The following is a 16,214-nucleotide window of genomic DNA, read 5'->3' on the forward strand; positions in this document are numbered from 1 at the left end:
GAATAAATAATTAGAAAGTCCTTCTGTGATTTAAAAAAAAAAAAAAAAAGGTATTTTTGTTAAAGCAGGTATAATTCTTCAGCTGGTATAAATCAATAGCTTAAATGAAGCTGTGCTAATTTACTCCAGCTGGATATATGGTCTGTTACTTGCTAGTTTGTGTCAGATACCCAGCCCTGCTATCATCATCTCCAGAAACCATTCAGTTCCTTATTTAGAGCATAGAGATCTGAGAGAAGTTAGAAATTCTGATTGCAAGAGTCTGACCCAATTGACTTCATTGATAACACATGTGACAGAAGTTTGGTATACTAAATATGGAGAGATTAAAAAGGAAACCTCCAACCCTATAAAGACAAAGCTTCTTTTTTTTTCTTTTTCCCAAGGGAAAAAAAGAAAAAGCCCAATTCCTAGATACACATACTGTTCAGAATTAAAAGGACTCAAAAGTTATTAAAACCAGTCTTACGATTGGCAGAAAGCATTACAAATCTCATCAAATATATTTTTAAACTAAAATACAGGACGTAAAATCCAGTGTGAAGAAAAAGATTCTGCAGAGTCTACGAATCAAGTCTTCCAATATAAGGACAATCACAGTGGAAAGATTTACACAAAATCTCATGCCATGAAGCTGCTTATTCTGATACTTTTCTTACCGGATGTCTTAATATTTCACAAGCATGAGAGAATCCTGGCTTCTACTTCAGCATTGTGCAAGCTGTAACAAAAGCTTATGAATGTGATCACAAAATACAAACAAAGCCAGTCATTGTATTGATGGAAACAAAGGTAGTTTAGCTACCCAGACAAGAAAAAGCATACTCACCTGGACTGAGTAGAATTTGCAGTGCTTTATTATGAAGAAATAAGGTAACTGAAACCTGTCTTATTGAATTGCAAGTCATAAAGATAGTCTTACTACTATTTTCTAATGTCTATGTTGGCTATTTGAAGTATTTAGCTTGCTGTAAATACTGTATGATTTGATTAGCAGAAAATAGTATAAATGTAATAAATACCCATAAGTGGTCTGCCAGGACATTCCTGAAGTTCTAGTCCTTAATAAAGCAGAGAGATGGTCAGAGGCCAAACAATATGACAAGACTGTAATGAACAAACTGTGGTTTGCGTAAAGAACCCCACCTTGCAAAGAATTATGTTGTAATAATTGCCTTATTTTGCAATAATATGATATAGATACAATAAAATAAAATAAACAGGACCTTCTACCACCAGTACATGAACTCTGTGTAACTAGGGTTTAAGCCCAAGTCCATAATATCAGCTCAATGAATTTTCTACAGAGTTCGTAATTCTGTAACACAATAAAGTTTAACAGTAAAAAAGCAGAACGAGTAGCTGTTCATTGGTCCTGGGTCACAAAAGCACAAGATTCAAGTGCTGAAGAAAATATGAAGATTATCATTGTGAAATTTTATTTTCATGAGGAAAATACTGTGCTCAGAGTGCCAAGGAAGATTGATGAATCCATTCCGGAGAATTTAACTAGTTTCATCTTCCAAAAGTCAGTCAAAATTGAAGAAGGAAGCCTGGAGGATTCTGTAGTTCAGCTGAAATCAAAAACCTCTGAGCAATGGGATTCAATGAAGAAGAAGAAGAACTTCTTGAAATTATTTGGTCTCTAGATTAGATTATAATTATTTTCCTGGATGCACATTTGTCACTTGTTATTTTCTTACTACATGAACGTTAGTAGCATTTTTTCTAACGTGTAAAAATACCAAGAGCAATAAATCGTGATAGTCCAAGTGCAACTAATTATGATATGTGTTGCAAAATAATGGTAAGTCTTATTTTCTGCTTTCTTTCATGTTAATAATTTGAAATCAGGTACTGCTGATTAGATAACATTTGGAAATGACTGATCTTGCTAATCCCAGATGATTACTTGTTCGTGCGATTTGGCATAGTTAGTTGTCTGTGCTGGCCTTCAGTAGGATATTGCAGGTCAACGACAAGCTGCATTGATAAATGAACATACCAAAGCTTGCAAAATGATTTCTGAAGCTGTTACTTCGTGCATTTCCTCACATGGCACATACTGACTATGACTATTTTAAAAATTATTCATCTTTTCAAAAATGACAGTCAAGTTAACCATTTCTTACCTGTTGATGGTCAACCAAGTGAGGTAATGAAACAGGTGGTAGAAAATGGGTTCTCCAGACTGTGTGTCTTGGTTTCCTTTAATTGTGTGTCACATAGCAATTATGTGTGTCTGCTTTCAAGTATTTTGAACAACAGTATTTGTTTGGCATGTTTTGGAAAGCAAATCTGGCTTGAATTCAGACACAATCTTGTTCAAACCACAGTAGGTTTTTTGATTTTTTTTAAAAATAACTTGCTTGAGGAACACAAGCCATGCCCACCTAAATCTCTCAGTGTATCCAGTAAATGAGAAACTGGATAATATTCTCAAATATAATTTCAGCTCTTGTTCATGAAGCTTTCTAATGTCTGTGCATTTTGTGCTAACTACAGCTAGAAAGAAGGTTGTAATCAGCAGGATTTAAAAGGAGTTGTATGACTTTGATTTGTTTGCTTCTATGCGACTTCACCTTTTTTCCCCCGTGTTCTGCTCTTCTTTTTTTTCCCCTCCTTCTTTTCTTGTTCTTTCTCCACTTCCCCCCTCCTGTCTTCTTCTTTGGCTAAGGTTGCTTGGCAGCAGGAGAATTGCTGTGTTTTTGTGCATTCTGCATTTTTGCCACTCCATTTAATGGGGCCATATTGGCTTTCTCCCTTGTTGGTACACTGTGGGTCAAGTGTAGGCGTGTGCATGCTTTACAAATTTATCCCCATCATTGCTAATGTCTGTCCAAGATGCTAGTAGCTGGTGGTTTTGTTTGAGGGACACTTCATGCTGTAATTCTTGAGTGCAAATCACTTTTTGTTTCTTTTGTTCATTTATAATGAGAGACTGAAATGGAGCTTAAATAATTCCTTCAATGAATACATTAACCAGACTCTTCTATTGTGGCTGTTTAAGAACTGAAAATAATTAGCACAAAGCCACATTTCCTTCACAGAGCTTTAAAAGAAGTCAGGGCATTACCATTAAGATAATCATGAATTCAGTCTCTGTGGAAAGGCAGGGAGGAAAGAAAAAAAGATTAAATATATTTCAAGACAAGCAAAAAGATTTCTGGTGGGAACATTTCACCGTTGAATAAAACATTCCCTTGGGAAATAAATTACTATTTGGGTTTGTATTTTGAGGCACTTTGTGAGTACCTTCAGAGAAGCCAAATAAGAACCTCCTTCTCTCTTTAAAAATTCTAAACCTACAAAACCACTACAAACAGTAGCCAGTTTCCTAAGAGACAGACTGTTAATTCAGAAACAATAATATCATCACGGTTTGGAAAGACTGGAACCAGAAAACAATGTTGTTGATATTCAGGTCTCATGAAAAATTTGTTTTCCATAGGGGTAAAGATTTTTTTGTTTGCTTGTTTGTTGCTGTCATGTAACTTTTCCTTCCCAGGACTTGCAATCCTATTTTGAGACATCAGAAGATATTGCAGTAGTAAGAAATGCTAGTTTAGGATTGATTGCATTTGTAAATCTAGACAACCCTTTCTTCCATTAAAAAGCAAGTTAGAAAGCTGGGAATCAAAGCCATAAAATGTAAGGGCTGTAAGGCAATAAATAGCTACTAACTATCCATGCCAAGGAAAGCTGGGAATCTAACCTCTAATGGTTACCTTAAAAAAAAATTCTGTGTGATTAAAGAGAACTCCCCAGACTTCTTCAAAACAGACTAACAGGAAAGACAGAAAAAAATCCTGCTGATAGCAGTTAGCTTACACTTGTAACAGTCTCTTCTACCTTCAGTAGAGATGCTGAGCTTCTTCCAAGCGTAATAAAGAACTGAAAGTGAGAGGAAAACACAGAGAACATCCTGAGAATCTGACTACTTTCTTTTAATATTTCTACCTCCTTTGATAGCTTGAGAGTCACACGTACCATCACCTGTTTTCTCCTGCCTTCTCGTGTGGTGTTAAATATTTTCTGTATATGGCGTGACACCACTCCAGTAGGTGACTGTCCACTATGCCAATAATGGAGATGCTCAGGATGCTCATGTGAAAGCTATCTACACCTACATAAGCACATCTGTCATTGGGCTATGGGGTCACTGGGAACTTAACCTCGTTACCTGTGGCAAGTTTACTACGATAGCCCACGGTTTCCTTTGATTTTGTTGCTCTAGCGTAGAAATGGAACAAATCATCTTGTCTGATCTCACTGAAATGAAAGAAAAAAGGGGGTTTTGTTTTTTTCTTGTTGTTGTTTTGGCAAGAAGACCATTTCTTTGGATTGAATCCAAACAGAATTAAATTTTATAGAAGGGAAGGCAGTTTCCGTGGGGAGAACAGTCAGCTTCATGGCCCTAGTTCAATCTGTGAGAACGCAAAGGTAAAAGAGAAGGAAAAATACAAGCTGGAGGTATTACTATGTCTGCCTAAAAATCAGATTTTTGTTTTTGAGTCTACTTTATCTCTCAATTCACATTAGACATGGTTTCTTCTAATCTTTGGTTTAAAACAAGAGCTGACTTCATGACAGCAAAGGCTTCAAATTATCAACCCTATTAACACAGTCGCTCTGATTACCTGGGCCTGGATATTCCCCTTTGGGGGAAATCTGGAAAATTTTGAATGTTTCTGAAGGACCAGTGTATTAATGTGTAATACAGAAACACAGCATTTGGAGTGTGATGTCCTTAATTAAATAGGGCAGTATATCCTTTTGCATGTATTCCTCTGAAAAACAGTGTGCTCTTACCCAAGAAATTCCCAGAAGGAAACACAGAGAATAGATTTTAAATTGTGCATAGCTTTCTGGCTCTCCGTGGAGGAATGAAAAGTGTTCAGAATGACTAACAGTGGCAGAATCATGCTATACACCTGTGTATTTTCAGTTTTTACTTGGACGTTTGTAAGGACAAAAAGCTTTCAGATTTCAGATTTGGAGCCAGACTATAACTGCTTCTTAATTTGGGACCTGGCATTGGGCTTGTACCCTTATATACCCATCCTAATTTCATTCCGGAGAACAAAGAAAAAGAAAATGTGTATCAAAAGTGCCACACAAAAGTGCCACACAAAATCATGGAAGACTAAAGGCAACGATAATAATTTTCATATTTCAGAACTCCCTCTGAGTTTTTGTTAAACATTTTCTTGAAGCACCACTGGTACTATTCAAGTTCATTTGGAAGCTAGCAGCTGCTTAGACACACCTGAGAGTCTTCTAGTATGCCCTTCCTCTTACATGATCTTACAGGGCTGAAGGATGCAGTAAAGGTCTTGTAATCTGTGTAAAAGTGTGGCACTCTTTCACTTGGAAGTGTGCAGGCAGTAAAGTGGAATGTCATTGTTAGCTTTTATTGAGAGTAATTCAGAGTAATAATGAAATACATGGGCAGGTAGCTACGCTGTTTAGAATGGAGTTTAAACCAAAAAGGGTATTGCACAATAACTTGGCTTCTTAAAAGCCTTCATTTCTCATCCCTCACTATAAATGTCATTGCTACCTTTTTGCTATCTAATATCTTAATTTCTGTCATATGCTTCATATTCTAATTTGTTTCTGGCATAAGATTCAGGAGATTCATGCCTAATGATACTACTAATAAGGAAAAGTCATCCTTCTTATCATTGTCAATACACTCTAGGCCTCTCAAAAACGCCAATAAGCATAAAGAACCTGATTTTTAGAATAATTTTCTCAGAAGAAGTATTTTTAACAAACCAGTACATATTTTTTTGCCTCAAGCTTTGATGTTAGTAATAATTTTCTGGGTGCTTTGGACTTTGAATATCCAAAATAAGAAAACCTTCAGCTGAAGAACTGTCACCTTGAAACCAGTCCTTGGATGTGCTCAAATAAATAATTATAAATATTTGAGGCCATATTTGATATTTCTGTTTTGTGAGTGAGATATGTTGGAATCTCTTGGCCTCTGCATTGAGAAAGGTGCTATTGAAGGTACCATGGTTATTTGCATCAAATTCCTGGCCTGTGTTGTTATTTCTGTGTCTCTTGAATTCAGCAAAGTATCACTATTACACCTTGCTAAGAAAGAATTATTAGTAGTTTACTTTTTGCTGGTCACAACAAAACTAATGAAGTTACTTCCACAGTGGGACAGTACCCAACCACAAGAAAAATTAGAGTCTGTGGACTAGAATGCATCCTTATGCCCTCTGGTTTGTGTTAGGTCTTTTATTTTCTAATTCTGTATTTGCCTGCCTGGCTCCTCAAAGATTTCTGCGCCACGGGCTCACACCACTGGATCTAATGGAACAACGGATTTTTTGCACTGATCTAAGAGAGACAGGAACTCAGCTAAAATGAGAAAAACATTATTGCTTAGGTATTTGCTGTAATTTTGTCTCACCTCAATTTCATAAAATTCTCCTTTGTAATGTCAATTCAGCATCTGAATACACAGATGAGGTATTCTCATGCTGAGAAACTTTGGTGCTGTGCTGTTGATCTTCAAGTATGCATTAGTGAAACCTCGTTTTCAATGATGTTTGCAGGTTCTTGAAAAGCAGCATATTGCTGCAGATGATTGTTGCTGCTAAAGGTCAGATTTATGCCACGCCACTCTTTCTTCGTATGGTTTGCTCACTGTTTAAGAAGGGTTCAGTTGCCTTATCTTTGGAGACTGGTTTCTACACTCGTCTGATCATAAAATGAAGGAACATAGATGAGAGATGTGGTGGCTGTGTAACAATGATAATAGGTTTCCTGAGAGAATGGAATGGTGATATATATGTAGCCAAGACTTTAAGGAAACTTGAAAAATGGAAAACAGTCTTTCCGGATATTAATTCAATTTAATGACACTCATCTTAAGCGGATTGATTCCAGCTCTCTCAGTAAGAATGCCCATACTCTATTAGGGCTATGTTTTGTCAGCAGATGTATGAGTTACAGTGAACCCAGGAGGAACTACTGCTCAAAGCAGAAAAGTGTACACTATAAATCAAGATGAAAATAACCCTATTTAGATTACTGCATGCTTTTCAGTTCTCTCATTTTTTTCAAGACTTTATCATTCAGATCATCTGAGTAAAAAAAAAAAAATAAATTAAAAATAGTAAAAATTCATGCTTTAATTACTGCTTTTCTTGTTTGTTTGTTTGTTTTATTTCTCACCTTCTTCCTTCGTCCTCCGTTTCCCAGTGTCTTTTTTTGGCTCCCTTGGTCTGTGTCTTCTTCCTGAATAGTGCCTCTGGCATCTACTTCCCTCCCATGTAATTATCAGCAGTTAAAGCATTAGTATTGATATGTTAAACAGTTAAGTTTTAAAGGTTAGCAATACTTTATTGAGTTTATTGATACTGCAAAGGCATTCTTTATGAAGTCTTTAACTATCGATGACTTAGGAAGATAACACAGTACTTCAGCAGGTGTGGTTTCTTTTTGAAAACCAGTTAGAAATTGAAATAACAGGAAGCTGACTGCTCTTATAAGGAAAAGATTTTGCAGATACTGGGTATATTTGTATAGGGGAAAAAAAAGCAAAGTAGGAAGGTGAATCATGGATGAGGAAGTGACTTTATTACAGTTTGTAATTTGACTTCTGAAATTAGAAGCACAAAATTGTAAGAAAACCTAATTAATAATAATTTTATCATTACATTTGCTGACTGTGCTTACAGTCACAAGTAGAGACTGTTACTTAAAAATAAAATAGAACTACAGATTTCCTTTCTTGAAATAACTTTTATTGTTGAATATTTTTGCCACTCCTGGGATGAAACATTTTTATGAAATACGATCTATTTCAAGGACAGTTTTATTTGTAACATAATGATTTGACCATAATTTTTATTACAAAAGAATATGTGACAGTAGCAGGGCTTCTTTTTCTTTTGGACAAATGCATGTTTCTTCCTCTGACACCCCTGAGGATTCTTCATTGCCATGACTCAGTAATATAAGAGTAATATCAGTGGGTGTGTCTCTCAAAGTTACCCACAAGACAGGAAGCTAAGTATAAATTTTAGAACACCACACTTGTAAAACTCTGTTCCTTTTATGGAAAGTGCTCTTTTTTTTTCTTTTTTTTTTTTACTTAAAATTTTCGGCAAAGGAGCTCAAAGCGACCAAAAGAATTAGTTGCCCTGTATTTTGCTGCTGGAGAGAAGAGGCTTACATCAAAGAAAACATCTTCTATGGTCACCAGCATAAAGCTTGGATTCAGGGACTCTTACTTCTTCCCATTACCCACTTCATATTAAGACATTCCCATCCCCCACTTAAATTTTATTAGTTCATCTCCTTCTAGTCACCCCATTATAGCCGCACTAGCTTTGCAGAAGCTCTGATCTCACTTCCCAGATGGCAGGGAGCACCGCCTCCTCCCAAACAGCAATATCAACTCTCTTGTAGGGAGTGGCGAGGCAAATCTGTACTTCATCCTCCCCCCGGACACTACACATCATATTCATGATACTCCCAGGCCCTTCCTTTTCACTGAACTTCTCAGCTGGGATAAGTAGAGCCAGGATAACTATGGCATCTGGCTATGCAGAAGGATGACTACAAGAGAGAGTAATAATAAAAGCAGCAGAGCATGGGGTTTCTTCTTAGTAGAATATATTTAGTAATACAGCACCTGAGAGTTATAACAGCAGTCCATTCATAAGTCTTATGCTTATCTTCAATACATGAGGAAACACCGTTATCTGCCATTCCTGATTATAGTATCATTTCCTTTAGATGGAGAAACAGAAAAAGATAATCAGAAACTCCAAACTCCACAATTACCATGCGTGTGTATAGGAAGATAAGTCAGTATCTCATATAAATAAATTCTTTATGATTGTTAATCTGCCTAATTCATACTAGAGTTGCAGTCTCTGTTGTCAAAAATACAAGATATTCTTACTTAGCCATTTTGATCATAGAATCATAGAATCTTCATGGTTGGAAAGGACCTTTGATATCATCGAGTCCAACCAAACAACCTACAATCTCTGCCACTAGAGCATGCCCTGAAATGCCACATCTAGACGTTTCTTAAACACCTCTAGGGATGGTGACTCAACCACCTCCCTGGGCAGGCTGTTCCAGTGCCTGACCACTCTTTCAGTAAAGTAATTCTTCCTAAAATCTAATCTAAACCTCCCCTGCCACAACATCAGACCATTTCCTCTCGTCCTGTCATTATTCACCTGGGAGAAGAGGCCACCACCCACCTCTCTCCAACCTCCTTTCAGGTAGTTGTAGAGGGCAATGAGGTCTCCCCTCAGCCTCCTCTCCTCCAAGCTAAACATGCCCAGCTCCCTCAGCCTCTCCTCATATGACCTGGTCTCCAGACCCCTCACCAGCCTGGTAGCTCTCCTCTGGACACGCTCCAGCACTTCAATGTCCCTCTTGTACAGAGGGGCCCAGAACTGAACACAGTACTCGCGGTGCGGCCTCACCAGTGCCGGGTACAGAGGCACGATCACTTCCCTGCTCCTGCTGGCCACGCTATTCCTGAGACAAGCCAGAATGCTGTTGGCCTTCTTGGCCACCTGGGCACACTGCTGGCTCATGTTAAGCTGGCCGTCCACCAGCACCCCCAGGTCCTTTTCTGCTGGGCAGCTTTCCAGCCACTCTTCCCCAAGCCTGTAGCGTTGCTTGGGGTTGTTGTGACCGAAATGCAGGACCCGGCACTTGGCCTTATTAAACCTCATACAGTTGGCCTTGGCCCATCGATCCAGCCTGTCCAGGTCCCTGTGTAGAGCCTTCCTACCCTCAAGCAGATCAACACTGCCACCTAGTTTGGTGTCATCTGCAAACTTACTGAGGGTGCACTCAATCCCCTCATCCAGATCATTGATAAAGATATTAAAAAAAACTGGCCGCAAAACTGAGCCCTGAGGGACACCACTGGTGACTGACCGCCAAGAGGATTTCACCCCACTAATCACAACTCTCTGGGCACGGCCATCCAGACAGTTTTTAACCTAGCAAAGAGTACACTTGTCTATGCCATGATTCACCAGCTTGTCCAGGAGAATGCTGTGGGGGACGGTGTCAAAGGCCTTACCAAAGTCCAGATAGACAACGTCCACAGCCTTCCCCACATGCAGAAGGCGGGTCACATGGTCATAGAAAGAGATCAGGTTGGTTAAGCAGGACCTTCCTTTCCTAAACCCATGCTGGCTGGCCCTGATCCCTTGGCTGCCCTGCACTTGCCGTGAGAGCTCACTCAAGTTGATCCTCTCCACAATCTTTCCTGGTACCGAGGTCAGGCTGACAGGCCTGTAGTTCCCTGGATCCTCCTTCCGACCCTACGATAAAACATATTATTCTCTCAAGCTGAGTCACCTTCAAAATATGTTGTGAAGTGCTAAAAACATAAAAATCTACTAGATTTCCAGTTGATAATATACCCCCTATTTCTTACTGCTAACAACCATTATGGATATTTCACCTGTAGCAGAATTCTTTGTAATCAATCTAATGAAAAGCAAGATATTCCATTAATATGTAAAAAATCCTCCCCCGTATTTCACCAGTTTCCAACATTTAAAGTGTACTTTACACCTAAAAAAAAAAAAAATAAATCATTCTTAGGCTTGAATAACCAAAGAATAAAAGGACGTGGGACCATGAAGAATGATGTGGATTTGTTTTGATTATTTATTTCCAAACACTATAACAATGCCATAATAGTACCTAGGACGTTTTGACAAGCATTGGTTAGAACTAGCTGAAGAAACAACCTCTTTCTCAAGTAGCTTATATATCTTCCTAAACTTGAAAAAAAAAGTGTAAAGTTAGTTTAAATGATTTTGAATGCTTGTGCATGTTTAAGTTTGCTAGCCACAGTTATATATATACATTTTTTTTCTGTCCCTTAGAAGTTTTGCACCCTAACTTGTTATGATAGAGCAGTCAAAATGCTGGACAAACTTGATCTGTTCCAAACAGTAAAATACACTTTAAATATTAATTCATTTCACAAAAGAGGTTTTAACTGTTAACTGCCTTATAGCTGTAAGTAACAGCATAGAAACTTATTTTACAACAGAATCTCATGTAAATGGCAGTTATTCATTAACTTATTGACTTTCTTTAAATGCATGTCTTTGTTTTCACTAATAGCAATGCTGACCAGTTAGAATGAGTTTAGCAATGGAAGGCAAGGGACCATTAATGGACATTTTAATATTCCAGTCTGATTTATCTGGATATTGTGATTGTCACTGTGACAGAATTACAACTTTACTTTTCCTAATATCATGTTTTCCTTCTAGGTTTGTGGAGACCAAAATCAAGGAGCAGTTTTCCTACGTGAATTTACATTGATTCGGAGAGAAAGTCTTCATGATGATTTCCTATCTGATTTGCTGAATAACCACAAAACAGAAGACCCGGTAGGAATCTTCTATTATTCTAAAATATTTGATCAGAAATGTTTGCAGAAATATAGATTTTTGTAATCGGTCTTTCATTCTGCTTCACTAATTTGTGGAAAGTTACAAAATTAGATATGCTACATAAAAATGGCACCCTAAAAATATTGGAAACTCCATGTAAATAAAGACTTATTCGTAGGATGGGTGTCAAATGCATATGAGGTTTCATTATCTTCAGGGCAAACTTTTTCAAAAGAAGCATAGATTAATCATTTGCTACCTAATGAGAATTTTTCTCATTCAGAATTTTGACAATCTAAGTTACCACCATTGTTTGATTTTCACATGCAAAAATAGTTTACTCATTCAGAATTTTGACAATCTAAGTTACCACCATTGTTTGATTTTCACATGCAAAAATAGTTTATTTTTTATTAAATACAAATGAGTAAAGTTAAATTCACAGGTTGTGCAAAAAATAAATAATGATTTGAAAAGAATAATTTTATAAAATGCACCAAGGAATGTAACAAACATGGAAAACAGTTTTATGAAAAATATATGTTCACTGTCTTCCATATCTGGCTGGCAAGACATTTACTTCAGGCCTGAAGGATTTCACATCTGTCTAGCAGCTAGTTCTCTGACATTTTTGAAGAAAAGAATGTGGAAGTAAAGAACTCAGGAGTCATGCTTAATCATGCTTTGACATGAAATAAAGCAAGCCAGCTGATTTTAAACTGCATTACATTTATGGTCTGATATTTTCAAGGGCTAATGTATTATGATGTCCAACACATTGTGGTTTAACAGAAGTGGTGGTGCATTAGCATCTGATATTACCATGACTTGGTAATGTATTTTAGGGATTAAAGTTCAAAATAAAGACTCTGTAGGGTAGGAAAAGAAAAAGAAAGTAATTCTAGAATAATTAAGTGTTGGCACAGCCGTCCTTATTGACTTTTTAATCAACATTTTCTCATAGCCTCAGAGGGCAATGCATGAAGCTACCTTTCTTAGTGCATGAGTGAATGTTAGCCAATTATCGTTGGTGGGAGCATGTAAAGCTAGGACTTTGGAAGGATGGGGTGGAAGTCTTTTGATAAGTCTTGTTGCTCAGGTCAAAAAATCCAGTTAACAAAAGCAGTGAAGGTATTTAATAATCCACCATGTTTGTGCTAATCCATCTGCTCTCAGACAAGTTATCCTTACTGCTTTACAACTGCTAAAAGATATTTCAGATCAGGCAAAATCAACGCTTTGTTCTACTACTATGAGTAATTTTATGGCAGTTCAGAATTGTTTCAAGCAACAGCTTTACTGCCAGGACAATAAAGATTAATTGAACAGAAAGTTCCAGTCTTCTGCTCATTCCACTCATCCACTCATCAAGGAGGTATGGCTGAAAATTCTCAGTGGTCCAGAGAAGCAAGCAACATTTAATTACCATTTTGTCAGTACAAGTGAACTGATTTGTTGTTTTCTGAGTTGTGCTGGTCTTATACCTGTTTATAAGCGCATCGTTACTGTGTTCACACAAGCAGAAAGTAGTATGCAAATTATTCATAGAGTTGACTTCAAGGTAGCGTTCTTATTTTATTATTTATTTATTTATTTATTATTTTAGTTGTTGTTATTATTATTACTACTACTACTATTATGCTGTGTCATTCCTGTGATCTGTCTGTGCAGCTATGTAGGTATGAAAACACAGCTACACTGAAAGAATATTGCGCAGAAAATATGACTTTGCACTCTTCATTTAGGTATGACTTAAGGAACTTTTATTCCAACCTAATCTCTTTATGATACCATCTTCAACTACAGAAGTACATACTGTTTTCTATACATGACTGATTCAGTAGGGAACAGGTGGTACGGAAGAGCTTGAAGTAACTTTTCTGCATTTTGCCTGAAATATTTTAAATGTATGTGTGGTCTCATGACTTGTTTGCTGTGCGCTGTGCAGACTTTATTTCGAAGACAAGCATTAATTTCAACAAGGGTTTTTCTGTGGCACTTATTCTAAATTTCTGTTTCTTAAATATTAGTGAATTTATTTTCCTAAATTTCTGTGGCATATACAGGATATTGTTGCTATTTTACGGATGTAGATTCAAAGGCTGACAGACATTAACGTCAAAAGCACACACTTTTCTGAAGTGCTCTGTCTGAGACACAAGGATCCATTTTTTTCAATTCACCTCACATGACATAGCAATAAGTTCAGAGGGGAACTATTGACCTCAGATGCAATCATGAGTGCTCAGCATCTTTGTCTAACAAGTTGAAGATAACAGGTAAGGCATCTACTAGAACAAAGACTACGTGATTACTAATTTGTCAGAAAAAATGCTGCAAGTAGCTTGGCTGGAATTGTACAAAAAGTGTTGCAGAGGCAGGGATATAGTTTTTCAGAACAGAAAGCACAAGCTATATTTCAGGACCAATCTTTCCCAATTCATAGGACCAATCTTTTTTTTTTCCCTGTGACTTCCACTGTGATCATGGTGTTTCTAATGAGAAAATCTACTGCAAAGGTATTTTTCTAACAAATGAGACACAGAGAAAACAGCCTCTTTTATCATACTTCCCCAACAGATCTCCCACTTTCGTCCTTTTTAGGAGTCCTGTAACTAACATAGAGTAGGCTTATCTTTGAAACAAGTGTGTGCACAGAGCCTCAATAAAAGCTCTGCAGCTAGTGTCTTAAATATCATTTATAAAAATCTTTAAACTTTATATTTTCCCTTGATGATGACATGAGCTGATTTGATGCTTTCTGTGTAAGTTCAGGCTGGTGATCCAGATTTAGAAGTTACTGTCTGAAAAATGTGTCGTCACTCTTCCAAAAAAAGATGATGTATGACTATTTCTGCAGGTAGCTGAGAGCATCTGAAAAGGTTGACTCAGTTCTGATGTGAAAAGTAATATCCCCATAACTCCATAACCATGTGGGAGAAGAGATGAATTTCCAGAGGTGCCAGATATGTCTCTTATAGCATAAATGAGAGAATGGCCACAGTCAGCAAGCGGACATGTATAGCTTTCTGGGTCTATGCCTTAAAGGTCTTAGCACCTTTAAAGTGCTATAATACCCTGCAATTCCCAGCAAAAGTTGGAGAGAGCAAAAGAGCTTTTACTTTTTATAACTAGTTACTACAGCAATTATGCTTAATGAGGAAATACTCACACTACCCGTTTGAGAGGCAGTTCTAAGCAATTGTTTGCAAGCTTGTGCGTTAAGAAGTATAAGTTAGCCCAAATATCTTAGCTTGTGATAGTCAATGTCCAATGAAAAATAAAAAATAATATGTCACCTTTTTTGCTGTGCCACAGTGGATGCCTTTTTTCTACAATCTGTAGGCTTTATCTCGGTCATTGAAATGGCTCACAGAGATGCTTTTCTTATCTTTCAATTATATTTCCATCCTTGAAAAGAATGTAATTTAGCCTTTTAATACCGTAGCCATTAGGTCTTAGAGTTTCCATTTCAATATAAGCGCTAAACCCCAAGTCAATTGTTGTACCTCTACCTTCATTAACTTCAGAGGCAGGCAGGGAGCGGGAATTACCAGAAGCCAGAGGAAGATTTGTATTTTTATCATTTTCTGTCTTGTGCAAAGCCAATAGCTGAGACTACAGCAACAAAATTATTCAAAGAAAGCCACTGAGGTATGAAATTCTCAATTCCTAAATTATGTTTTTCTCTACATCATTATGAAGTAAGAATGAAAGCAAGCCCTTGTATACAGTGAAGAAAATCTAAGACAGGTGTCTAAACTTTGTTTTTTTCCTGTTTAAAAGTTGATTATGGTATTTATAGGGTGTTGCTTAAGCATTTCAGATGGAGGGGATAATTTTCAGAATTTAAATATCATGAACATTTTATTTATGCTATTTTTTAGGGTATACTTTTTTTTCCTTTGTACTCTGAATTATTTGAAATGTAACAGTAGAGGATGCTCAGCCCATTGACTAAGGAATTTCCAAGCTTCTCAGCTAAAGATCACGTATTTCTAAACGGTTATAAAATGGTGCTGCAGAATCCAGCTTTGAGCTCCTTGGGGATGGGAAATTACCAGAGCAGGAATTACAGGGCCTGCCCCATGTAACTGCTGACATGACAGATAAAGAAAAAAGCTTTGATGATATGAGGGACTCTTCTCTGACTAGCCTTACCTTGTAGTTGCTCTTTGTAGACAACATATCCCCCTAATGCAAGCTAAACCAGTCATGTATGTGGCTGCCAACCCAATTATTTGAAAATAATGAGTCTGTCCTGGCAAAAACATGACATGGACCTTAATCTTTTGGGGTATAAAGCAGAGCTGCCTGAAGTTCTACTTGCACCCAGAGTCCAGGAATTATTTAAGAGTTCTCTGGAAGATAATGCCCTGAGAGAGATCCAAATCAAACTGGAGCTCTATCTGGGGTCGTAAGGAAAGCAGTGGGAAATAATCAGGGCACAGGCACTTCTCACAGGCCACCTGTGGCAGCTGGATGGCATGGCAGAACGTGGTTTGTGAAGTTCACTTTCATACCATAACCACTTGTTTTCGTCAGAACAAGAGGTGCCCCTACTCCACAAATTAAACATCATTCCTGTGGGAGAGCGCCATACCTTTAAAGTATACCTTTCAGTTTTTCCAGTGAAATGGAAACTTGACTGCAGATAGTGGGCTTGTCTTCTTCCATGTTACCTGCCTCAGCTGTTTCATCAGTTCAGAAAAATCACTTGTCCACCTGCTGATGCATCGTATTCTGATTTTAATGGGCAACATCATCCTTTGTGTTACTCTTCACACAATTGAT

The 16,214-nt window shown here is 37.4% G+C and overlaps 1 protein-coding gene across 1 annotated transcript in view; it reads left to right on the top strand.

Moving 5' to 3' along the window:
• Window positions 1-16,214, top strand: part of ADAMTSL1 (ADAMTS like 1) — a 470,647-nt gene that overhangs the window by 113,616 nt on the left and 340,817 nt on the right. The window contains exon 2 of the mRNA XM_074570361.1: window positions 11,298-11,417. Coding sequence (XP_074426462.1) covers window positions 11,298-11,417 — 120 coding nt within the window. The remainder of the gene's footprint in view (window positions 1-11,297; window positions 11,418-16,214) is intronic.

The sequence above is a fragment of the Larus michahellis genome, chromosome Z (genome assembly GCF_964199755.1).
Source record: "Larus michahellis chromosome Z, bLarMic1.1, whole genome shotgun sequence".
Lineage (NCBI taxonomy): Eukaryota > Metazoa > Chordata > Aves > Charadriiformes > Laridae > Larus > Larus michahellis.